Here is a 25399-nt window from a genome sequence, read left to right as displayed (position 1 = left end):
GCACAGTCAGTCACAGTGCAGGCTGGCTCTGGACACTGAAGGCACCAGCATGAAGTCTGGGCTGGAGCACCTGCTCACAACATCAAGTGGGCGGTGATCCCCCAGCCAAGGACAGTGCAAATACCGGGAGGTTGGCTTTCCAGCAAAACCCCTCATCTATTGTCCCGGGACAGCCACCTTGTCACCAGGGCTTCAGGGTGCTGCTCACTCTGGGCTGGTCCCCAAGCAAGCATCAGAGCAGCTGGAATTACTGAGGTCACCTTCCAGGCCTTTCTCTGGGCTCTCTTTGGACTCTACCTCCTCTCTTTGTCTGTGGACCCCTCTGTGGGAACATCCATGGTGCTGGCTGTTGTCTGCAGAAGGTGCCCAGTCTGGGGTTCTGGAGGGAGCTGGCAGCTGTCCTGGTTCCTGCAGAATGTGGAAGAGCAGCACACACACACACACACACACACACACACACACACACACACACATGGCGGCACACAGTGGAGGTGGGAATCATGCAGGTGCCCAAAAATGCTTCATATGGCCGAGGGTCCCTGGGCCTGAGTGTTTGCAGCAGTCCATGCTGCAAGTGGGGAGGCAGGACCTCGGTTAGGATTTCCGGAAGCGCACTTCACTCTAGGAAAAAGTGATCAGGAGAGTGCAGTGAGGGTGAGGCTGGGCTTTGGGTAAGTAGAGATGCCCTCCCACTCTCTCCCAGGTGAGGGTCCTGGGTCTACACCCAACCCAGCTGTCAGCCAGCTCCCTCTGCCTTTGGAAGAGAGTGACAGGAAAGAGAGAAGAAGCACCTCAGTGTCCTGACAGCCCTTTGCACTCAGCCCTGGAGACCCCCACTCCAGACCCTCTGTGGTCCTCACGGTTCTACCCTCTCCCTAGGAAGAGGACAGAAGGGCTGGTCATGACACTGCCTGCTCCCCAGTGTAGACAGACGGCCCAGGAAGGGCAGGGGTGGAGCTTGGGTCCTAAGGTTCTGCTTCTTGCCCTAGAGGGAGGCCCTTCTAGAGGGACCGGAAGGAAACTAAGACAGACAGACAGCAGACCCAACATGTGATGTGTCTCTGGACACTCAAGCTGAGAGGACCTCTTCCTGTGCTCCTATCAGGGCCTGGGCTTCCTCACAGGCTTTCCCATTTCTAGAGATAACCAGACTGCCCAGTGCAGTGCCCAGTGCTAGGCACTCACCTCCATTTTGCTGTAAATCCAAGGAAGGACTTCGGTCACTTTGGTGTACACCCCAGGCTTATTTTTCTGGCCACAGCCTGTGCCCCAGCTGGTGACCCCTGCCAGGTACCAGCGACTGTTCTGCTGGCAGACAAGAGGTCCCCCACTGTCTCCCTGAAGGGAAGAGTGAGTATGTCAGCCAGGGAGCAGGGGAGAGAGGTAAACTCTGCTCTGGAAAGGATGCAGCCCAGTTCCTGCATCAACCCCAACACGCCAGCCTCCTTCCACCCCAGGATCCCAGGCCCTGAGCCCTAGCCCTGCTGCCTCACCTGGCAAGAGTCCCTACCCCCACGCAGGTCCCCAGCACACATCATCCTTGGGGTGAGGTAGCTGTCATACACCAGGTAGTCATTGCACTTCCGGAAGTCGATGAGGTTGACCTGCACCTCCCGGAGGAAGGGGGATGTCTTCTCTTCAGTGAAGTTGGGATGGAGGAGAGGGGGTGGGCAGCTGATGAGCTCCTGGACCTCCAGCTGCCCCTCCCCCGCAAGACTGAGACTTAGCCTCCTGGGAGTAGCGAGCATCCTGCCTGTGCTTGGGCTATGTGATTGGACACCAGGACACAAGGGAACTCACTCAGGTGCCAGACACGACTCACTGCATGAAACAGACCTACTCGAGCATGCGAGCATGCGCTAGGAAGCCTCCCTGGCCACACCCACCTACATTCAGAGCACTGTGGTCCTTTCGGAAACCACATGCCCTACAGAGGATGAGCCTTACTGATCAGTTTGCAGGTGGAGAATCCTAGTATCAAAGAACTGTGTGCCTTTCAGCTGGTGGCTGGGCTTGTATTGGAAGAGGGCTGTGGCCATACCATCACACAGAGCCATGGAAAAGCAGCCCTGCTGCTGGGGATTGGCCTGAGTATAACCATGCCACCAGTGCTGCTGAGGCATCCCCTGGGGGAACGTAGAGGCTTTTAAAGAACTGACAGTCAGCAAGTCACCTGTGATCAGGATGAGCTGGGGCAAAGCAACAGCCTTTTGGCACAGGGTCACGATGCTAACCTCAAAACACCCAATATCCCTTCTTCCTGACATTGCAGGTGCCAGCTTCTTCATTAGCAATCACGGCTTTGGATTTCTCCCTCCTTCCAGAAAAAATTACTAAGATTCCCAATCACAGAGTTGCCCCCTTTGCGACAGCATCCAGTCTAGAGAAAAGTCCCACATCTTTGAACCCTCCTCAAAACACACCGATGCAATGACAAACTCCCAACACTCCCTGTGGTGTTTCACCCCGCATCCTCCATTGCAGTAAGCCATGAACCAACTTGTTCCCCTACAGGGATCTCTGGGTGGTCTTGCCATACCACCTATGCTGGCATATACATATACACATATGCATATATAAATACATATACATTCAGACATAGACCCTTGAATCTGTCAACCCAAACTCTCACCCACATAAGCTTCCTCTGCATACACATCACCTCCATACATGCACACGTGTAGACCTGCACATGCACACACAATACAGTGCTTCTGCTCTCACCATCTGTCTCTTTGGTCTTGCCGAAGCCTGTGATCCAGCAGGTCTCATTGAGGCTGAAGGTCTGTCCATGCATGGGGAGGCAGGCAGGGTGCACATGAGCTGCAATGTGACCGCAAGACATCAGTGAACGAGCAAGGCTGGAGGGATTCGAACACAGGACACAGAGGAGCAAGATCTTAACATTCTAGGAGCCCCAGAGCAGTGAGGAATCCTCCAGGGTCTTGGGCTAACTGGACCAAAAACACCATCACATTATCCTAACCTGTAGCCAGATGCCCAGAACCATTCCTCTCTGAGTTGCTGCCACTTTGGGCATGCACAGATGCTTAGAAGCTCTCTTATGCCAAGTAAACACTGAGAGCTGCCAAGTCTCCTTACCAAGCCCAGCTCTCCTGGCTGAGCCTCCCCTCTGCCTTTCCCTTGGAGGGAACAGAACAGCTGCAGGCCACACTTCCTGGGTGCTCTTGTGACCTGGTGGGAGGCTATCTGTTGGCTGGCCAGGGCCCATGATTCGCCCAAAAATGTTCAACTGACCCAGGGTGAGATGCCTCCCCGAGAAGGACACAGCCCTAGGCACTGACCGAAAAACAGCACAGTTGTCCCCACACCCAGAAGGATGGAGAAGTGGCCATCGAGGACCACCTCATAAGCTCTCTCTGGGAACTGGAGTCCCTGATAGAGAGCACTGACCACCAGATATCAGGTTGGAGGAGGCACGCATAGACAGGATGTTTGTAGCATTAGCAATTGTTGCTGCTCACTGCAGCCTCCTGTCTGCAAACATTGAGTTAGAGGGAGAAGTAGACAGCCTGGAGAGAAACAGAGAGGGAGGATGAATGAATGCTCAGTCCTATACACTGGGCTTTAAACATTGACACCTACTGTGTTCTGTCTGCTAGAAAGCACATAGAAAGTAAATGAAGGGATAAAATGATGCATTATTCACCAACAAAGGAAAACCTGATTTCTAGTCTACATCCATTATTTTCTGTGTACCACTGCTAAATGCCCATTGAGAGATATCCCACTTATGTAGGGAATTCGATTTCTCAGTGAGTTTTCACATGCTTTTCCAGAGAGAGCTGTGACTCCCAGGTGCGAAGCCTACCAAATGAATTTCAGAAGATCTGGCCTGATTTCTGAACCAAAAAGCAGGGCACATGGTCCAACGTGAATCTGCACTATGATTCTTGAACTAAGGGTCTGCTTCCTGCCCAGGACGGTTTATCAGAGCCTGGAGGAGGAACTTTCACAAGCCGGAAGGCACTGGCCACAGGATGAGGACTTTCATTTGGTTTTAGAAATGACTTCGCTTTTAGAATGTCAAATAATGATAAGGGGTCTTGACAGCAGGTAAGATCTGGGCGTTAAGTCTAATGGAATGTGGGTTTTACAAGGCTGAGAGGAATTGTGCCCCTGGATGTATATATGTATGTGCTCATATCTGAGCCCCCACCAAGGCTGGAGGGTGTAGCTTTGGAGGTGTGGCGATGTGGGCGTGGCTGTGTGGGCGTGGCTGGAGGGTGGGTGTGGCCACAACTAAGCATGGGTCTGGGCCAGCCCTGCCCAAGCAAGCTGTTAGAGAACCTCCTCCTCACCCCACTGTGATGAGCTCACAGCTCTGACTCACAGCAGCACCACCCCCGTAATGAATGTGCCAGGAAGCATCAGCTCACAGGTTCAGGACACAAAAATGGAAGGATCAACCAGAGAGCCATTCTTTTGTTCTTCCTCCACCTGAACAACCTGGTTGCTGCTCTCTAGCACATCCTTTCGGGGCCCTCTGGGGTACCCTCTGCATATCTGCACTATCTGTTCTTGGGCAAGCTCACCCTCCTCTGCGCTCCCCTCATCATCACTGGGCTCCCCGACTTGCCCTGGTGCGTTTTGCTGGCTCTATTTGTCATTGCAATTGCAGAACTGGTTGCATAGTAGCACACACAGCAAGGACCTCATAAATGAGCTAGTCAATGAAGGAGGCCTTCTTTGACCCAGGGACTTTAGCACTACCTGTGTGTAGCCTCTCTCGATCCTGGGCTCACCTACATGGCAGTTGGCTGAGGGTGGGTGCAGCCCACATTCTTAGCTGCCATGTTTGCAATTTGTCAGTTTGGAGCCCAAGGGTAGGAGCACTGCTTGGGAGTCACAGTGAGCTGGATCCCACCCTGGAGCTGCCACCTTCTACCTGTAGCTTCAGGGAGTTCTCTGGCTCTCTGAGGCTCATTTTCCTCTTATGTCAGATGAAGCTATTAATAGGACCTGCTTTGCCGGGTTGGTCAGTTAGTTGGGAGGAACCAATGAAATAGTGTCTGTAAAATGACTTCCAGTGTCTGACCCTAAGTGCTCAGCTGAGACTAGCAAAACAATTCAATCCATGCATCTTGATGCAGACCAGTGTCCAAGCCCTGGCTCTGTCATCAGTTGGCGATACGAGTTGTATCATTTGGGGCATAAGTCTTTCAAGCTCCCTAGGCCTCGATTTACCCAACTATAAAGTCAAAGTGCCCCACATCATCACTTCTAGGACTCTCAGGGCTTGGTTGGGTGCAACTGGGGGCACATTGTCACTCACCAGACAGGGTCAAGGGCTTGGAGAGCCGGATGAGAGCGATGTCATAGTCGTCTTGCTCATCAGTGTAGTTGCCGTTGATGATGATCTGGGAGATGGAGGCTGCCTCGGGCAGCTGGTGCAGGTTGTTGGTGCCCACGTATATCTTCCAGCCCTCCAGGATCTTCTCCCGGGTGCTGCAAGAGTGTGGGCTGGTTACCTGCCTGGCAGAGCTTGAGGGTGGTACCCAGGGAGCTGCAGCCCCAAATACCAGCTTGGAGATGGGAGGATGGATGGGACAGCCTCAGAAGGGGACCTTCTGTCTTCTTCCAGGAGGCCATAGCACCCCTCTCCACCCCAGGAGGCATTCTGAGCAGGCCACTCTGTACCTTGCCATGCTATAGAGGGAGGCACACATGAGATAGGGCTCCCCCCACCCACCCAGGGTTTCCTCTTGTGTCTCCAAGGATTGAAAGTGGGGTGGGGGCAGGGGGTAGTAGATCTCATCACGGACCCCTCTGCACCTGTAGAGACTTTGACAGGATGCAGTGGCCTGAGGGAGACTCATATTGGGGAAGTTGATGCTCCTGCGCCTGGCCCAGAACCTGTTTTCTGCTTGTCAGATGGGGCTTGGGCCTTCCAGGGGACAAGGCTGGCTGGTGGCTCAGCTTATGGCATGGTCTTCTGTCAAGCCCTGTCCTACAGTTTCAGATTTCCCAGACCCTTCTCCTGCAAGTTTTAACTACAAGTACAGGAAGCTGAAACCAAACCCAAAGCTCTAATTTCTGTTCTTCAGGAACAGGCGCCCTTGCCCAGCTGTCCTACTTTCCTGAGTATCATCGTGGCCTTTTCTCACCCTCGGGCCTTGCCCCCCAATCCTGCCCCTCAAGGGATCATCGCAGCCACACCTGCACTGAGCGTGCCAGGATCGCAACCAGAGTCCTCCCGCACAGAAAGGTCACTGTGTGGTCACTCCTTTTCCTGCTGACACCCCATGAGTCACCTGCCACCTCAGAGACTTACACAAAGAAGCAGTGGGCAGCGGTGAGCACCCACTGGGCGTCAATGAGCGTGCCCCCACAGATGTGGGTGGTACCGTAGTGCAGACTGGCTTGCCAGGGCCACTTGCTCTCAGGAGCCAGGGCCCCTCCCACGATCCTCCCAGTCATGGCTCGCAGTCCACAGTCTGGAGGCGGGGTTGGGGGAGTGGACAGGAAGCAGAATAGACCAGTGGTGAGCTTTGCTTCTCTCAGAGCCTCTGCCACACTCAGCCTGGAGCCGACCTGTGCAGAATGACAGGTATTCTTCCACCCACAATGGCCTCACTCCCTGAATCTGATGGAGTCTAGCTGCTTTCCTCCAGCACAGCCATCCCCTGCCAGGTTGGAGATTTGACTCTAGGCAGCCCTCTTTCTGTTGAATCGTTCTTTCGGTAATTCAACAAAGGCTCATAATGGCCCATGCTTTGGCCTCCTACTGGGCCTGAGGTTTGTGACACAGAATGCCAGGGCTGCCATCGGGTGGATAGATTCTACTCTAAAAAAAGTACACAAAAACTTTGTTTCCTAAAAGATTTATCTGAAATCTTTAAAGAGCTACAGAGAGTGGGGTAGACAGGATGAGCACCCTTCCAGCTGCAGGTTCATTCCCCAAATGGCTGTGCCGGCCAAGGCTGGGTCAGGTTGGAGCTGGGCACAAGAAACTCTATGTGGGGTTTCCATGTACATGGGTGGCAGGGTCCCAAGGATGTGGGCTTCTTCTGCTGCCTCCCAGATGCATCAGCAGGAAGCTGGGTTGGAGGCGGAACAGCTGCATTTGAACTGGCCCCCCTGCGGCAGGCTTAACCCTCTGCATCACAGTGGACTGATTCTAACACAGCCCTGCACTGATGAGCAGAATCATGGGGAATCTCAGTCATTTCAAAACCAAAGGAAAATAGAACTGAGGTGCACAAGTGGGGGCCATGGAGTCTCCAATGGCCATTCAGTGCTATTAGGAGCCTTTCACCCCAGCCTATTCTGCAGGGAGTCATTCCAGGAGGGCGGCTGCTGGAGGGTGCTGGGCATGAGTCCCCATCTCTTTGAGAGGAGCTCTGGCTAGGGAGCCAGATCTCCAGCTAGTTCTGTCTGTGGAGACTGAAGCTTTACACTGAGATAGCAGGTGCTCTCCCAGTCCACCTTCTCCTGCCCAGAATCCAGCAAGAAGCATTCAAAGGACCCTCATGGAAGGAGAGAGATTATTGGGCAGCGCATGCTAGGAGCAGAAGTTACTCTGGGCTGACCCATGCCTTATGGGAATCCTTGCCCTGAAACAGGTCTTTTCCTGGCTTAGACCCCAAGGCCAGCCCAACCCTCTGCCCCACATTCCCACTCCACATGGTCACAATGCAGGAAAAAGAGTGTCTTACGGGAACACTGGAGAGAGACGTACCGCTGGGAAGGGCATTCAGACCTGCAGGAAGAGATACAGAACATAGGAAAGGGGTGCATTAACTGACTCCTTCGGGTAGTCTTCCTGATTGACTTGTTTAGTTCCTGTCTCCTTCCCAAGGAAGCTCCCTTTGGCACAAGGTGGAGAGCCTGACCTTCCTCTTCCCAGAAGGACAATCTCCTTTCCAGTGTTGTCTCTGGAAATGGGGAGAACTCAGTGCGGATCATTTCCACCCTCATCTGTTACCCTCTGAGTCTCTGGCAGTGAGTGGATGATACACGCTGGCCAGATCCAGGTTCTTTGAACCCAGGACTTCATTGTGCCTGCATCATGGAACAGCTGAACAGGTGGCTCCTTGGTGGAACAGGAGCAGGCAGTAGATGCCCTGCCTAACAAACTGTCCCTTACTGCCCCTTTTTCTAAGCACTGCTTGCTCTCTGTCCCCACAGGGTAAACAAGGCTCCTGGGGGTCTGCCCCCATGCTCCTCTCTCAAGGGAGGGACTACAGAGGAATAGGAGGCTAAAGCCCCCAGTGGGCTTCTTTGGCTGACTTTTTATACTCGGCATCCCACTCCCAGCAGAAATGTTTACACTTCCCTACACCAAGTGCACCCTTGCAGAAACTCTCAGCCCAAATCCAGCTGAAGAATGGCTCCAAGGTCACCCAGCTGTCTCAGAAAGGCAATTTAGTAATTAACTAACCTTGGGCTATCACTAACCTTGAGGGTCTGGTCTTCCCCAAGGCTCCTAAGACCTTTGCTATTATGAGACGGTGCTGTCAGTGAGGCCTGAGCATTCATTCTAGGCTTTTAAGTCCTCCTCCATGGTCCACCAACCCCAGACCCCCACTCTCAAACAGGTAGTATGGCCCACCATTCCATACCGGTGCAGGCTTTCCTGGAGGGTGGAGTTGTATTCAGAGACAGAGAAGCTGCTGCTAAAGTCCCTGTGAGCCACCTCGGTTGTCCGATAAGCACTGTGGGAGAGGAGGGACAAAAGAATGAGCCCAAGCAAGTGGAGCGCAACTGCATCCCCCACTGCTGTCCAAGTTCCCACCAGTCCCATGGACAGAGGCTGCCAGCGGTGGGTAGGACAGCAGCTACTGGCCCAGGCGGCAGTCAGGGCTCCACATGGCCAGAGCCCACCCATGGATTGCATGCTGTGCACTGGCTCAGCAGTTCTCCAAGTCTGGTCCCAGTAGCATCACCCAGCAAAGTCGGTAGGTGAATTTGCAGGCCCCAACCCACACTGGCCGAATCAGAAATTCTAGATGGGCCTGGCAGGTTGTGTTTCAACTGGTTTGTCAGGTGGTACCTGTGCATGCTGGGAATTGGGAAACACTAGTCCAGCCCTTTTCCATCCACATTGAGGTCCATGTACCAGCCACATCACCCTATACCCACTGAACCCAATCTGCATTTTACAGGTCACCAGGTCATTGGTTTGCACATTAAGGTTTCAGTACTTGGAGCAGGTGTTGGCCTAGAGGTTAAGATGCCACATCCACTGGCAGTGCCTGGCTTCAACTCCTGACTCTAGCTTCCTGCTCTTCCTCTCCCTAGGAGGCAGCAGGCGATAGCACACATAGCTGGGTCTCTGCCACCTACATGGGAAACCCAGACTGCATTTCTGGCTTTTAGTTTTGGCAGGTCTAGCCCCAGCTGCCATGAACCTTGAGCATTTGAGAGTGAAATCACTGAAGGAAGATCCTTCTTTCTCTCTCCCCGCTCTTCATTTCTAGCTAATTGACTAATTGCTTGATTAATTAAGAGAAAAATTGAAAACCTTGAACAAGCATGCTGGTGTTTCTGAGAGCACAGTGTACCTGAGGATGACCTTGGCTGTTGGCTAAGCAGGCTCTGCATCCTAATCCCAAAGATGCTGAGTGAGGGGAGCATTTTTACACGCTGATCCTTGCACTGTCTGCCAGGAACTAGAAGAATGAGGTATGCCTATGCCTGAAGCAAGGCCTTCACACATGGCACTGTGCTTCCCAGAGGCCTTGATCCTTCTGTGTTCTCTCTAGGCACCTTCTCTGTCCTGTATCCCCAGCACTTCCCACACAACCTGCTCATCACACAGCATTGTGCTAGTTTAAGCCTTTGTCAGTTTAAGCATTGTCAGTTTAAGCCTTTCACCCACACTGTAACAGGGGTCTTTGGCATCTGGGCACCACACAGAGCCACTAGCCCATGGTAAAAGCTCAAGGAATGATCTCTGAGTAAGCAACAGATATCTGCATGCTCAAGAAAGACCCAGATTTTCAAGAGGCCCCATTGCTTGTGGGTGAAGGATGCCCAGAGCTTCCCCTACCCCTCAAGATCCACGAATCACGCTGCCCCAGACCATGGCCCTGGGGCAGCAGAGGCTCTGCAGAACTAGTTCCAGGTGCCAGTCTCCAGCTCCTGGCTTTCAGGTGCTTCTTTCACAGAGAACCCAAGTGAGACCCCAGACCCTTCTCTCCACAACCTCATTCACTTTGGTGAGCTCCAGAACCACTCAGCTTAAATCCCAGGCTGAAACTTGGCCTAGCGGTTCAGATGTTACTTGGAGTATCTGCCACCCCACAATGGAGTGCCTAGGTTTGAGTCCCAACTCTGCTTCTGACTCCAGCTACTTGCTAAGGCACATACTGGGAGGCACTGGTGACAGCTCAAGTACTAGGGTCTTTGTGCCTACATGGGAAACCTGGACTGAGTTCCTAGCTTCTGGCTTTGGCTTGGTCCAGCTTTGGTTATTGTGGGAAATTGGGAATGAATGAGCAAACGGAAGTTCTGTCTCTCTGTGTCCTCAAAAAATCAATCAAACAAACAAACAAACAAACAAACAAAAACTTCTAACCTCTCAGGCTAAGATGGAGAAAGATGTCTTCCAATCTTAGAGGAAGGCCACTAGCATGGGCGTCTTGGCTTCAGATCTTCAGAGCCCGAGATTTTGATGACTTGGCCTAGCCACATCTGCCCCTACCATTTCCCATTTGATGAGTTCCCACCATCTCGTAATTAATTTGTCTCAAGGTCTACCCAAGGGCTTGGCCATAGTGATGTAAAAAGATAAGGCCCACCTAGCACACAGGGGGCCATCATGGAAGGATGGGGCAGAACCATTAAATATGGCAAAGACATGAAGGTGCTGGGGTCACATAGCAGCCTGATGTTATTGTAGCTACATACATCATCACGGGGGCCTTGTGGGACCAGCCTGCCTCAGACTCAAGGGCATCCAAGGTCAGTGTCTTTTTGAAGGACTCAGGGGGCCCTGAGATGCTGAGGTCAGTGAGGTGTCCCAGGCCTTTTCACCACAAGGGTTCTGCAAAGTGCCTGAGCTACCGCCTGAAATCAGGACCCCCGGAGGAGGCTCACCTCTCGAAACCCAGCTGTCGGCAAGTCTTCTGAGAGTAGGAGTCGTTCCAGCTGTGGCTGCAAACGGGCAACCACTCGTGGGAGGATCCAGAGTAGACTTTCAGCAAAGACATGTCCCAGTCGAACCTCACTGTCGGGCAAGAAAAGGGGGCAGGGCAGAGCCTTAGCTCCAAGGCCATAGCCAGCTCTTGCAGGAGGAGTAGAGTGAAGCAGTCCAGTCCCCAGGTTCCTTGCTGAGAGCTGGGAGAGGTCTGGGAGGCTGGCCCCAGCAGCCATGATCAGCTAGAACTCAGCAGTTCAATGTGGTCATTAAGGCAGCATCCTGGGAGGACTGTGGCAGGCTGGGGAGTCCCAGAAGGCACAGCTGGCAGGAGGGGCAGGCTCTGGCAGGACAAGGACAAGGGGAATCACAAGGTCCGTGATTGGATGCGTTTCCCCAGGACAGGCTCAGTCACCGATGGCTTGGTCATCCCCTCCTCTCAAGGTCTTGGCTCAGAAAGATGTTTGTGTGCATCAGGGTGAGCTGTTTACAACTAGACTTTCAAGAAACTGGAGGTGATCATCAGAGGTAACATGTCAGACGAGGACTTTGGACCAATGCCCACCTACAGCCAGAGCTGCTCTATTTGGCTCAGTCTGATAGCCAGGAGCCATCAGGGGACCTGTTCAAGCCATTCATTTTACAATTTACGAGACTGCAGCTCCCAGAGAAGAGAAGTGGCTCATCTAAGACACATAGCACTAAGCCAGGTTTCAAATCCAAGCTGGCTATAAGTAAAACCCAGATCTTCTGATGCCCTGTCCGTTGCCTGCTGTTGCACTGGCACACAGTTTAGAGTTGCAAGAATACGTGCACACACTTATACACAGATGCATACCTGTGCAGTATGCACATACACATATGTACTATGCACACAATGCTCACATGGGCACATATATGCACACATCACACATTAATACATATACAAATATATGCATACATGTACATGTACACAATCATCTCATATACACATATGCACATGCATGTACACATACATGCATGTAGGCAATGCACTCATGTGCATACATATGTATACACACATGCTTTCCTATTGGGCCTCCTTACCACAGCCCAGTTCGTCGCTCTTCAGCTTGCAGTCCACCACCCCATCACAGCGAACGGCATGGCTGGGGCAGCTCTCCACTGGCTCTTTATACTTGATCCTCGTGTGGCCCCGCCAGAAGTGGACTGGAACAAAAGAAGCAGGTGCCTGGGTCACCACTAGCCCCAGAGACAAGATTGTAAGAAGCCCAAGGCCCTTGGGGGTTCGGAGACACCGACCTGCAATCTCTCTTGGACTTTGGGGCTTTCGTCCCCCATCTGTGTGGAGAGAAAGGCTGCTCAGGACTGCTGTGGAATGCTCCAAAAAGCTCCTGCACCAGGCAGACTCGAGCAGCCAGCCGCCCCGAGAGAAACAGAGAGGGAAAGGGAGAGGGAGATGGAGGTGGGTACCACTGTGGCACTGTGGGGGCTTCCCTATGAACACACTGGCCAAGGTGGTGACCAGAGAACAATCTGTACCCAAGCCCACTCTGAGAGCCCCCAGCCCATCTCTGCTGAGCCATAATCCTCTCTGCTCAGCCCTGACCCTACTACTGCCCATCTCTACAGTGTGCAATCCAGGCAGCCAATTCCCAAGTGCACAGATGAGGCCTAGAAGAAAACAACTTCTTAACAAACCACTTGAGCAGTCAGCTCCCTGACATGGTCTCTAGCAACAGTTTTGGTTCAGGGCAGGAACTGTCACCCCCACTGCTACTCAGAGGCACCTTTCCCTGGGGACCCTCACAGGAAGGAGTCCCAGCCCTTCCTCTTATCTCTCTATCCCCAGTCTTCTCACTGGGCCCACCAAGCTCTCAGTCTCCCAAGCTCAAGGCCATCTGGTATGATGGCCCTTTCAAGTCTTCTAACATGCAGGCCTAGGGATTGCCCACTCTGTGCCCTAAATGTTGAACCTACAGCAAGCTCTTGAAGCTATGACTTGGCGACTCTGGTGGGTAGAAGGGAGCACTTGGGATAGGGGTTTGGGAGGAGACCTGGCTCTCATCCTAGTACCACCATATAGTTGCTGGGCAGCCTGCATATGTCATACCACCTCCTTGGCCCTGGGAGGTCTGGAGGACCCGCCCTACAACAAACAGCCAGTGGTCACTTCAGGAAAAGCTAGAAGCTACCCCTGCCTTAACAGCTATTGCTGCAATGGGCAAGCCCAGCACCCTTGGGTGCTGCCTGCCCCTCCAGGAGTCATTTCCCATGCTCTCGTGGAGCGGAGGGTCCCTGTGATGAGAAACCAGGGCTAGGCAGCAAACTCCAGCCCCAGGTGGTCTCATATCAATACAATGTGAGAGTGCTGAGGTCTCTATGTACCCTGTGACAGTGATGCCACTGTCTGGGCAGCAGATAGGGAAATACACTCAGAAAAGCCATTCACTGGAGGGTTGCAAGGCAAGCAAGTGTGGGGCCAGGATGCCTGGGCAGGTCTGCCTAGCGCTGATGCGCTGTTCTGTTGGCACACTGCCTGTTCTCACCACCTGGCCCCTGCCCCTCTCCCTCGGCCATCACCTCTCTCTCCTTACCCTCGGGTTCCACTGGCTGGAATCCTCCCTAGCTCTAAGGGTAGGATGGCATGCCGTATGTTCCTAGTCCTGCTAAGATGGCTCCTTGTGCCAGGATGCCTGAGCTTCGAGCCCTGGATACCTTTTCCCCAAGAGAGAGGAAGAACTCAGCAGGGAGCTGAAACTTCTCAGCCACTTGTGCTACTAAGAGAGCATCTTGAGGCACTTTCCCAGGGTTTTCATGGTTGGCTGGCTAATTTGCTCTGTAACTAGCCCTTGCAGAGTAAGGTTTTGCATCAGACATCATGTCCATCTCCATGGATGCTTCATAACCCAGTAAAATCCAGATGAGATCTTCCGGGACACAGAGCAGGTGAAAGGAGTGGATGTGCTTGGAATGATCCTGTCACTTACCTGAGTCAGTAACAAAGATGAGACCAAGACCAGGAACCGTGACACCTGCACCCTTCACCCAACCACCTCCAAGGAGCCTGGAAGGACCACGATCCCAGGCTATGTACTGGAGGGTCCCTCTGTGGACCCAGCATGGGATCCCCCATGCGGTTCCTGCTGCATACCCCTGTGCCTAGTCCCACCCAGCAATGACCAGAACCCATCCCATCCTTCTGTTCAAACTCACAGAGAATGATGAGCGAGATCACAAGGGCGATGAGGAGGAGGACGCAACCGATGAGCGGCAGCCGCTTCTGGCTCTCCTGCCAGGAAAACTTGGGCATGCTGGTACCTAGGAGCAGGTCAATGGCAGGGGAGGGTGAGGCCATGGAGGAAGGAGACGACGGATGGAAGCAGACCACTGTAACCCAGAATCGGATAACCACTCTTCCTCTGGTCCAGCCTGCACCCTCTGAATTCTCTTTGTCTGCTTGTGAGCTGAGGCTCCTAAGGCCCATTTTACAGATGAAGGAACTGAGCTCATGATGTGAAATAGGCTATCCGAGCCTATTCTGCTGGTGAGCAGCAGGGCATCTGACTCCAAAGCCTTTCCGCCCCCCATCACCACCAAGTATTCACACACCCTGGCGAAGGCATGACTGTGGGTTGGGCCCAAGCCTTGGCCAGCATCAGACAGCACCCAGCCCTTCTGGCTCGTGGTGGGGAGGAGAGAGGGAACTGGTATGAAGTCTGGGGGTGGGAAGAGGGCGATGATGAGATGGGCAGAAGCCAGTTCCTTAAGAACAGAGCCATTCTCAGAGATCATTGCCCTTCTGACTTCTTGCAGCTGAACCATTTAGTCAACAGTTCGGAAAGCTGGGATGGGGTAGGGGGCAGGATTGACCAGGTGTCAGCTTGGTCAGAATGCCTCCCTGGCCTCCTTGAACCCAAACATGGCTGCGTGATCACGACCTTGCTCCTTTCCAGGACACAGCTTCCCTGGCAGACACACAGGGCAGACCAAGGCAAGAACTTCACCAGAGCCCCGCCCTCCACTGCAGCCAGGGCGCAGGCCTGTCTTGGCAGCTTCCTGTGTTCCAGGTGCCCCAATGGACCTGGATGCCCATGCCCTACTCCCTTGGCTCCTCATTTCTCACTATCTTGGGTTTCTAAGTGTGATTTCCTGTGTGCTTCTTCTCCCTCAGCTCCTTCATTGTCTGCCTAACTGTCCCGCACCTTCACCTGCTTGGGTTGCCAGAGTGCTAGCTCTCATTTCCTCCCCACCTGGTGCCAACTTCCGTGTCTCCCCTTGTCCCCCACCCCAGCCCCACATCCCTCCTTACCTGCGGCCTCCCTGGTGGCTGGCATTGAGGTGGTGGGAGATGCCCGGACTGGCACAGTCCCTACTGGTGTCGTTCTGACAAGGTACACTCTTGTTGGGGAGGGTGTCACGGTGGCTGACCTGGAAGATGGTGACCCACCCGACGATGACCTGGAAGGGGGTGTCCGGGCTGGAGACACCCTCGCCGGGGGAGCATTCTGAAAGCAGAACACAGAGCATCTCTCAGGCTGGTGCCCTGCTGACCCATGCCAGCTGGGAGCCCTGCCCAGCAGGGACACAAATGCTCTGGGGATGCTTGGGGCAAGTGGCTGAGGGTTGAGCAAAGCCTCCAGAGGAGAAGGGCATATTCAAGGGCAGATTGGAAGTTCAAAGAGCCTACTGTCTCCAGTCCCTACTGTCCCCCCACCCTAGCACCTGCAGAGCTGTGCTATGGCTTGAATTGGGTTTGGCCCCTGAAATCACACAACAGTCATGAGTCTTGATTATATTAATGCAAGTGTGGAATCTGGGAGGAGCACCTGATGGGTTCCCAGGTTCTCAGAAGGTAGTTCTAGTGGGAGAATTGGTTAGGAAGGCCTAGGGAGGCCTAGCTGTTCTCTCTACATTCTGGCTCACTTGCAGTCCTTCCTCTCAGGCCCCATCATCTCTTCTCATCATCTCACCAGACACCCAACACATGAGGCTACCTAACCTTGACCTTGCACCTCCACAACTGCAAGCTTAAAAAAAGCTTTCTGTTTACAAAGTCACTTGCCCTCAGTTTTTCATGGTGCTCATGAAATGCTGATGGGGCCAGATGGGCTGAGGCCGGGGAGCCATCTGCTGGGTGATTGGGACACCTGCTTAGGTTGCTCATGTCCAGAGAAGAGACTTCTGGGCTGGACTTCTACACTGAGCCCTTACATCAAGGAAGCATGGCGCAAAGTGGGGGAAGCAATCTCTTCTGCTGCACCTTCACTTCCACCCCAGCCTAGCTATCCATGTCTTTCAAGCAAGTGTGTACGATTCCAGAAGACTGTTCTTACAATGAGCCGCTGTCAAAGGTGGACAGAGCACTATTGGGAAAAAGCCTTATCCTGCTTCATAGCTAGAATTCTCACACACACATGCACATGCATACTCTGCCCCTGCTCCCTGCCAATTCATCAGGGAACCCAGAGAGGCAAGAACAGGAGCAGATTCCAGTCCCATCACGCTTGGATGAGCTCCTCCACCTTCAATAGCTGTAGGCAGAGTGATTGATCAAATTAGCTTTAATAGTTTCACTTACAGTTATGCGGTAAGTAGCCTGCTCCAAGTGCTTTGTAAGTGCTTACCCATCTAATCTGCTTAATGATGCTTTCAGGTAAGAATTCCTATTATCCCTATTTTACACAGGGGAAAGTAGGGGTAGAGAGATTGGGAAATTTGATCAAGTTCTGAGAGCTAGAAGGTGGCAGAGTCAGGGTTTGAACTCAGCAAATCAGGTCCAGAGGCCATCCACAAGGTTTTGCTAGTTCCCAGGGGCATAGGTGAGGGTTGGCTGGGAGGGTGCAGCAGCTGGCACAAGCAGGCAATCAAGGACTGAAGGTCCTGCTGCCTTTCTGGGGGTCCCATGCCTTTGGTGCTGCACACCTAGGCAGGGAGCCAGTGGGTTGTCAGGGAGGATGGAGAGGGCTTGAGCATCCTCTGCTTGCTGCTATCTGGCAGCCTAGGACTCCTCTAACCTGCCTGCTACTCCACATAGGTATCTCAGACCCTGTTCCCATAGCAATATTTTCAGCTGAACTGGAAATAGACCTAGCCCAAGAACTACTTTGACCCTGGGAAGCAAGAATGGGAGAGGAAGCCCACCTGTTCTGGGAGCCCCTGTTCACAAGGCTACATAAAGGGGTACAGAAGTTCTAGATCTCTCTGGTGAACATCCAGCCTTTCATCTCCATCCCTCACCTACCACTGGGCTTGAAAACATCTAACATTGTTGCTAAGTGGATCAGTTGTAAGTCCTCCCTCAGTAGGATGTGTGAGCCACATCAACAGCATCAGCCATAGGGTTCTATCCTTGAAACTTCCTCTTTGGGCGTGGGAGGTAATTGGTTTTGTCACTTGCCTGTTTTTCTGGAGGTTGAGAGATGAATTCCAGGAGTTACAAGCTGCTGCCACACTCAGCTTGCCAGAGGTGGGAGCAGCTGCAGCTCTCTCAGCAGGTGTTGGGGCTCATGAATGGATGTGAGCAAGAATGCAGGAATCTAATACCCCAGCCAGCTATGCATCAAGCAGTTGGGTGTGTGTAGGGGCCTGAAAGGTACTTGCTTCCGCTGCCAATCCAGTAGCCTGGCAGCCAGGGTCTCCCTTTCATGACCTAGTCTAGATGGAGACTAGATTTCTATGTAACAAAGATAAGTTAGTCCCAGCAGCTTCAGGTGGAGCAGGACTGAGCAAGGGAAGCAGGGGAGATGGAAACAGATGGACATGTACCCACTGACGCCACGTGGTTTAGAGTCAGGCAGACCTGGGCCCTATGCTACTCACTTTTACCCAGGTCTTTTACTTTTCTCTAAAAATAATAATGTTTAGGAGAGCTCCTTCCAGCATGGAGCACTCAGGAGTTACAGTACAAATGGCTGCTGTTCTCTGCTTTGGCCTTGGTACACACATTGCAGCACTTGCCTATCCAGCTTTCCCTATATGTCTGCCCCAGCTAGAGAGGGAATGTCCGTGATTCAGTACAATAAAATACATAGAGTACTTTAAAGTTTATGATGCACTTTCACAGCTGTAGCATCCTAAGCTCCTCCTGACATCTCTGGGATATGGTACTTTTATAAGTCCATTGCACAGAAAAGAAAGCCAAGGCTCAGAGCTCAGAACCACCCAGGCAGGGTCCTGTCTCCAGCCTATTTGTGTTTGAGTCCTCTGCCCCGTTGGAGTTGGAATAAAACCCTAGTGGTTCCATCTTCCTCTCTGAGATGTGTGTATGGCAGCCACATTGCCTCAGAGCCCTGGGCCTGTGAGATGGGGGATGGGGCCTCACAGGGTCAGGAACATCCTGGGAACTTGGGAGAAGAAGGCTGGGGTTCCTGCATGGATCTATGTTTAGGGGGACTTTCCAGGCCATGGTCAGCCAGGATCAGGCAAACATAGTGACCCTGAGCAGCAGCAAAAGGACCATAGTGACTGTGTTGGAATTTAGCCTTACCCCTGACCCAGCTGTGTGACACAGGTCAAGTGACTTCACCTCATCACATCTCGATTTTCTTAGCCAGAAAGCTGAGCTAGCATGGTAGGCACAGCTGGTGGGTGCAGAGCACTGCCACACAGCAGAGCTGGGTCACGGTAGCTGGGGGCAGTGGAGTCTGTTTAAGAATGCTGGGCTTGAGATATAAAGATTTGTGTGAAGTCTTGCGTGGCTGCATCCCTTCCTCCCTGGTTCCCTGGTACAAGTGACTACACGCTCCACACAGGTTACATGGCTCATCCCATCTCCCCCCTGACAAGCAGCAAGAAGCCATGAAAAAGTTATAACAAAGACCACAGTCAGCTGAGCACTTGATTCAATTACTTTCAGTCTTGCCCTGGATGTTCTCAGCCCCGTTGACCTAGACCTCATGCCTGAGGGCCAAGGAGATCAAGACCATATCCCAATTCACGCAGCAGGTGAAGGACGGATCTGGTTCCAAGAAGGCTGCTAAGAGCAAGCTGAGCCTCCAGCAGCAGTGCCTCCAGCACGAGCCTCCTCTCTGCAGAACGTCACACTCTTCATCTCCTTTGAGTCTCACGATGTCCTCAACTGGCAAGTGGGGCAAGAACGATGGATCCTCCCCACCCCCAGTCCCCTGTGTATCCAAGAGGACTTCCAATGAGGTCATAAGAAATACAATTTAAAGCTAAGTTTAACGCTAGTCACACGGTACCAATAGTTTACATAGATGTGTACACATGAGAAGATATGCATGGTACCCACACATGTGTAGGTAGTCACCCAAACTTCACGATGAAGGACACACAATTGGCAATCCATGCCTGGTTTGCATGACACACATTTCCCACCAGCTCTCCATGATTCCCTTCCTGTGTGAGGCTTCGGAGGGACCCAGGGAGAGCTTGAGCTCCTGAATCAGCTGGCAGCCTCAGTGCTGTGACACACTCCAGCCCAGGGTGTAGGCACCACCCCAGCAAGACCTGGTGATCCTGCCCATGTTACCCATGCATTAATGGGCAGGAACTAAGGGGCTAGAATGAAAGGGCTGGCCCTGAAGGTGACAGGGCTGAGAGGTGCCCAGGGCAGAAGGGGAGAGACCCAAAATCAAATGAGTAGGAAACCATGGAATGGGGGAACAGGGGGTGCACACGAGAGGCACACAGGAGGCCAGGAGCAGGCAGATGGGCGATACTCCCCAAGGGTGAAAACCCTGGATCAGGAGAGCCTGACTGCAGGGAAAAGGCAGGTGGAGAGAGGTCAGGCCTGCAGACCAGGTCAAGAGAAGATCTCCCAGACCAAAGAGCCAAGTGAGAGCAGCCAGCTGGGGACGTCAGGGGGAAGCAGCAACCAGAGGAAGGCTATCTGCTCCACAACCACCAGCCCTAACTCAACTTCCACCCAAACCACTGTGGGAAGTTGAAGAGCTGCCATCTGCAGGGACCACAAGAGCAGGAGACTACACTGCTGCCTTTCTTGAGGCATTTCACAGCCTGCTCCCTGGCAACTAACCTGCCGTATAAGCTACCCCATTGCTAATTAATTTCCTTTCCTCCATTCTTGGACAGCAACTGCAAAGGTTCCAGCCTCCTACTTGGGGTCCCACGTGGCCCCACCCTCTGAGCAGAAGCCAGAGCAGGTATGGCATGAGGAGGGTGGAGCCAGGACCAGAACCCAAAAGACCTCCTAAACCCAGGCCTTTACCAGTGAGCACAAGACATGGAAATGGCAGTCAGGATGCTGGCTGCTTGAGGGGACCTGGCACAAACCCCTCCCATAACCTGCCAACAGCCACAGGTGCAGGGGGCTGGAGACAAGGCAAATCTCATGAGTGGTCCTGAGCCATTTCTGGCCCCGCCTGTCCTGTCTGCATATCCGGTGGCAGGGGTGGTGGTAGAGGGCACGCTCTGGGTTGTCGCTGCTTCTACCTGCCAATGCCTTTATAACTCCTGCCAACTTCGCAACACAGAGGGGCCCTTCTGTCTGCAATCTTCCTAGGATGGGAGGAAGGCAGGCAGGGCAGGGTTCTATGGAAAGGCAGGGAGAGAGCTGAGAAGGCCCTGGCCTTGGGGTACTTCCTCCCAACTTTCCTGGCCAGGACCCCAGAGGATTATTATTCCCATTTTACAGATAAGATATAGAGGCCCAAAACACTCACATACTCTGCCCAAAGTTATACAGGTCTATCTTACAGCAAAGCACAAGACCCCTTCCTTGCTCTCAGCCCTCAGTGCCCTCTCTGCCATGGCTTCCTCGGGTTGAGCTCCTGCAGAGACCCTGTCCCTCAGGGGTCCCTCAGACTATGAGAGGAGAGGAGATAGTTAAGGAGCCCTCCCCCGACGTGTGTCCTGCCCAAGGTCTCCTCTGGGTCTTCTAGGGACCAGCTAGTGATGCCAAGGAGGAGAGGACCTCTATGTTGAAGTTCACAGCTGCATTGGGTATGGCATCTTCTTGGGGTTCTGTGGCTGCTGTTGTGGGCGGTGGCTTGGGCTCTGGGCAAGATGTGTGGTAGTCACTGAGAGCCCCAGGTGGGGAGTGAGGGGGACACATTCAAAGCTGTCCTGCTGGAGCCAGAGAGTAGCAAGTGGCCATGACAATAATGACAGCCAGTCCATCTCCTCAGGGCACCTTCAAGTCTGGGCCCTGCTTTGTCCTGGGCCAGTCCTCAGTGCCTCCTGTACCTTGGAAGATCCTCATTAGGTCAAAATCAAAACACCTCCTCATTCATTCATTCATCATCAAATGCTATAAAAGACTTTGAGTGCCCATGGCTGACAGCGAGCATTGTGTAAGTCGGCAGAACTGCAGCCTGTGTCTCGCTGTGACTATGTGCTCCTTCCCAGCCAACACTAGCTGTGGTTCAGAGCTAATGTGTAATGAGGGTTCCCCGGGTGGCCCACAGAGGGGTCTGCTTTCTCAAGACAGGGGGTGGGGGCGCTGCCAAGGCTTCCTCTTAGCCGAGGAAGCTGAGTTCCCTGTGGTTCTTTCACCAAGGCCTGCCCCACCAGCCCTGCACAGTCCACTTATGTTATTGTTTCACCAGGAGGAAGCTGTGTTACCAAAACAAGACACTTAGGTTAAGTGGCCGCTGTTACACCAGTCGTTAGCCCTCCCACTTGGTACCTGGCCTCCAGCACCGTATACACTCCTACCTGTCTGCCCTCCTGTTCACTGAGTCGTAAGGGACAATCTGGAAAGGCACAGTGGAGTGTGTCAGCTGAGCGCTGGTGACACCACGTACCAGAGGTGTCAGATGAAGGCAGTGTGCAAAAAGTAGACCTGGCCAGGTGCATTCGAGAGCACCAGCAATACATTCGGGCACTAGGTGATGGCCCATCAGTCTGCCACTGCAGATTCCTGCCAAGGCCCCTCGGGGGAGCATGCCTGTTCCTGGACCCCAACCATTCTCCCCAAGACGACCCAATCTGAGGTCTTAAGAAGACCCAGGACAAGAAAATCCTCACCACAAAAATCGTCCCACACTGGGCCCAGTCTGAAAACGCATAGAATGCACAGTGTTTTTCAGAACAGACATGTGGCTCCAAGGTGGTACACCCTGGATCCCACTGTGCATAGCTCTAGGCTTCCACTTAGCTGACAAAGCCAGGCTCCCTGTGGCACCTTCACCAAGGCCTGCCCCAAAGGCCCTGCACAATCCACCTCTGTTGTTACTCCAGGAAGAAGCTGTGTTGCCAAAACAAGACACTTAGGCTAAGTGGTTGCTGTTACATCAGTGAGTTAGCCCTCCCACCTAGTACCCGGCCTCTGTCCAGGAACCAGAAAGGAGCTTTGAATGGGGGGCAGGGGTCTGTTTGTCCCACCTTCTTCTTTGATAACTAGGGAAACTGAGGCACAGCAGGAAGATTCTTGCTCCAATAGGGATCCAGGCTCAGACCCTAGACAACGATGAGGATGGAGACCCTAAATCCTCATATTCGGAATCTCTGTGTCTCTGTCCGTTCATCCGCTTCGCATATCTCCAACTATGCCCAAAGCTATCCAAGAAGAACATTCCACGTGGGAAAGACACCACTGGGAGGCTTAAGGCAGGTAGCATCGTGATCCCATTTCACGGATGTAGAACCAAGGTTCAGAAAGCCCAACGGGCTTGCCTTCAGGACACGTTTGGCTCTCTGTCCGCCATAACACGTGGCTTTTCTTTTGAAGGTGACAAAGCTGAGACGAAGGCCCTGTTTTTCCCAGCTCCCTCTGGACACCCAGCAGATGGCACAGAGGACACCAGACTCAAGTCACCAGCCAGTCTCTTCCTCACTCCTTCCTGGAGCAGAGGGATAAACCGCATGTCTCTATGATCGAGTCCTCAGGGAAGGCCTGGCTAGAGAGGACCCATTTCCCCAGCCTGTCTGTTCTTTGTCAGTCTTAAGAAACCTGTTGCCGCCAGTACAATCAAGTGCCCCAACTCCAGCTCCCCCAGCTACCAGCTGTGTTTCAGGCTCCCCACACTGGCAGTTCTACCCTAGAGAGGGGTGCATTCAAGAGCCTTAAATCAGGATATGGAGGTTCTGTTTTTTCATTCTTAGGCAAGAAAGGATGATCGCTCTTCCAGAATGAATGTGGCTGCTACTATTCTTTTGTTGCTTCATTCATAAAGGAACTGAGAGCTCCTGTTTTCCCACCAGCAATTCCACATCCGCTCCTCACCTGGTGCCCCTCTGAACCCTCCACCCCCTACCCCCATGGGGGTCTATGGCTCCCTCTAATCCTGCCCTGTGTCTACCTCTGACCTGGGCAGACAGCTCAGCCTTTATCCCCCTTTGGGTTTAGGAACCAGCAAGTTTAGCCTCTCAGCAAGTCACTCAGGAGGATGCTCCAGGGCTGTTGCTGGAGGACAATGGACTTACTTCCCCACGACTTAGGGATCCCCCACTTTTCTGCTCTCTAGAGCCCCTAGAAGCCCAATAGGTCTAATGACCTTGGAGGGGTGGTGACCAGAGCAGAGGAGAGGGGAGGCAGCAGGTAAGGGGGGGGGGGGAAGAAGTTGTAAGGGGTTGGAAGAACTGCAGGAGAAATTGCAGTTAGGGTTGTTGAAATGTCTGGGTTTCAAAAGGGATCACAAGGCAACTACCTGCAGAACATGGGATTAGCCGATCTTATTCAAACCCACAGACAGTGGAGTGGAGCAGAGGAGTCAGAGTCCGGGTGGGCTTCCTTCAGCAGGAAGGACAGAGGCACGGGGAGCAAAGTTTGGTGGTCCGGAGGTGGGGGAGTTCCGTGTGCCTGCCGGGCCCCCCCACAAGGCAACCTGGCTGCTCTCCACCACCCCACAAGCAGATGAGCAGCAGTGGAAGAGAGGAGCTTAGACTAGCAGAGGGAATGTGGTTAGAACTAAGGCAGGACTTCCCCAGCATAAAGGGTATGAAACCCAAGAATAAGTGACTAAGAAGGTTTGCGGGAGAGGGGGAGCACAGAATCTGCTCTGTGTTGAACAGAACACAGGGAGTCCCACGTTTCTGGGATGGTGTGGAAACCAAGGAAGGGAAGGAGACAAGATGATCGGTTAGAACACTTTTGCTCCTCAAGGCAGTAAAACCAGACGAGAGTCTCCAGCAAGGAAAGCTCTCATTACGCAGACACCCGACCACAGTGCTGCCTGGCCACGGGTACGGGCCACAGACAGCCCTGGTGCTCACTACCAAAGCCCAAGCTCGGTGGTGTCCTCTCCGGGGGCTCCTTCTAGGAACCAAAGTCAGCTGAAGGGGGCCAGGAGATTCTGCTGTGCGGCACAGCTTCAAGCCAAACAGTGCACCTCTCACTCCCCTTAGAACCTGCAGCACGGGACACAGCTGCCTCACCTGGCTCCCAGCCCCAGCCCTGTTCCCCAGGCTCTGGCCTGGGGCCCGCAGACACACTTACCCGGCGGCCGTCCCTCTCCATGGTCTCGGAGCTGGCAGCCAGTGTCCCAGCTCAGCTCATGTCCACAGGAAGACCCATGGCAGCCCCTGGACTCCCGGGCCTGTGGGGAAAAGGGGCTTCCAGGGCCGAGGGCCGGTCCCCAACAAATGGGGCGGGGAAGCCGGTTGGGATGTGTGAGGTAATCCTGAATGTAGTATAAACAACACAGAACTTGCCAGACCTGTCCTTCCTCCCCTGTCCGGGGCCACCCCAGTTACTCAGCGAATACTGAGTCCCAGTGAGGGGTGTGTATGAACCCCCCCTACCCAGAGCAGCCTCCAGGGCTCCCTGCTGCCTCTTGTAGGGGAACTTCTAAGATGGGGCAGGTGGAAACCCCCCACCCCGAGAGATCGTCTCGTCTCCACAGGAGGTGTCTCAGGCCAGGCACAGAGCCCCAACTTGGGGAGGAACCATGAACCTTCAACCCCAAGGGTTGTGGGTCCCAATTCCACATCAGAGCATGTAGGCTGGCACATGATTTTCTAGAACTCTGCTTTATTTCCATGAAAATCTTTCTTTTTTCTTCTTCTTTTTTTTTAAGATTGTTCACTTAGTTATTTATTTGAAAGGCAGAGTAACAGTTTGAGAAGGAGAGATAGAGAGATCTTCCATCTGCTGGCTCACTTCCCAGATGGCCTCAACAGCCAAGCCTGGGCCACATTAAAGCCAACAAGCCAGCTACTCCATCTGGGTCCCCAACATGGGTGTCAGGGCCCCAAGCACTTGGGCTAGTCTCAGCTGCCTTCCAGGCACATTAGCAGGAAGCTGGATGAAACTAGAGCAGCCAGGACCCCATCCAACACTAGGGTATGTCATGCCGGTATCATGAGCAGTGGCTTAACCTGCGTGCCACAATGCCAGTCCCTTTTCTTGAAAACTTTCTAAAAAGTTAAAATCAAATGACCTTAATTCTG

General features: G+C 53.2%; 1 protein-coding gene across 1 annotated transcript; it reads right to left on the bottom strand.

Annotated features, from left to right (window-relative positions):
• Positions 1 to 594: 594 nt before the first annotated feature.
• On the bottom strand, positions 595 to 24467 carry TMPRSS13 (transmembrane serine protease 13). Its single transcript, XM_004585233.2, has 13 exons — positions 24447 to 24467; positions 15396 to 15591; positions 14300 to 14404; positions 12170 to 12292; positions 11065 to 11194; positions 8586 to 8678; positions 7680 to 7723; positions 6296 to 6458; positions 5297 to 5469; positions 2725 to 2823; positions 1494 to 1636; positions 1186 to 1338; positions 595 to 621 (listed from the first exon to the last, which is right to left on the bottom strand). Exons 1-13 carry the CDS (start codon positions 24465 to 24467, stop codon positions 595 to 597), a joined length of 1470 nt encoding a protein of 489 aa, XP_004585290.2.
• Positions 24468 to 25399: the final 932 nt, after the last annotated feature.

This window comes from Ochotona princeps, chromosome 4, assembly GCF_030435755.1.
Source record: "Ochotona princeps isolate mOchPri1 chromosome 4, mOchPri1.hap1, whole genome shotgun sequence".
NCBI lineage: Eukaryota > Metazoa > Chordata > Mammalia > Lagomorpha > Ochotonidae > Ochotona > Ochotona princeps.
The sequence above is the reverse complement of the archived record's forward strand: the minus strand, read 5'-3'. Positions and strand labels throughout refer to the sequence as shown.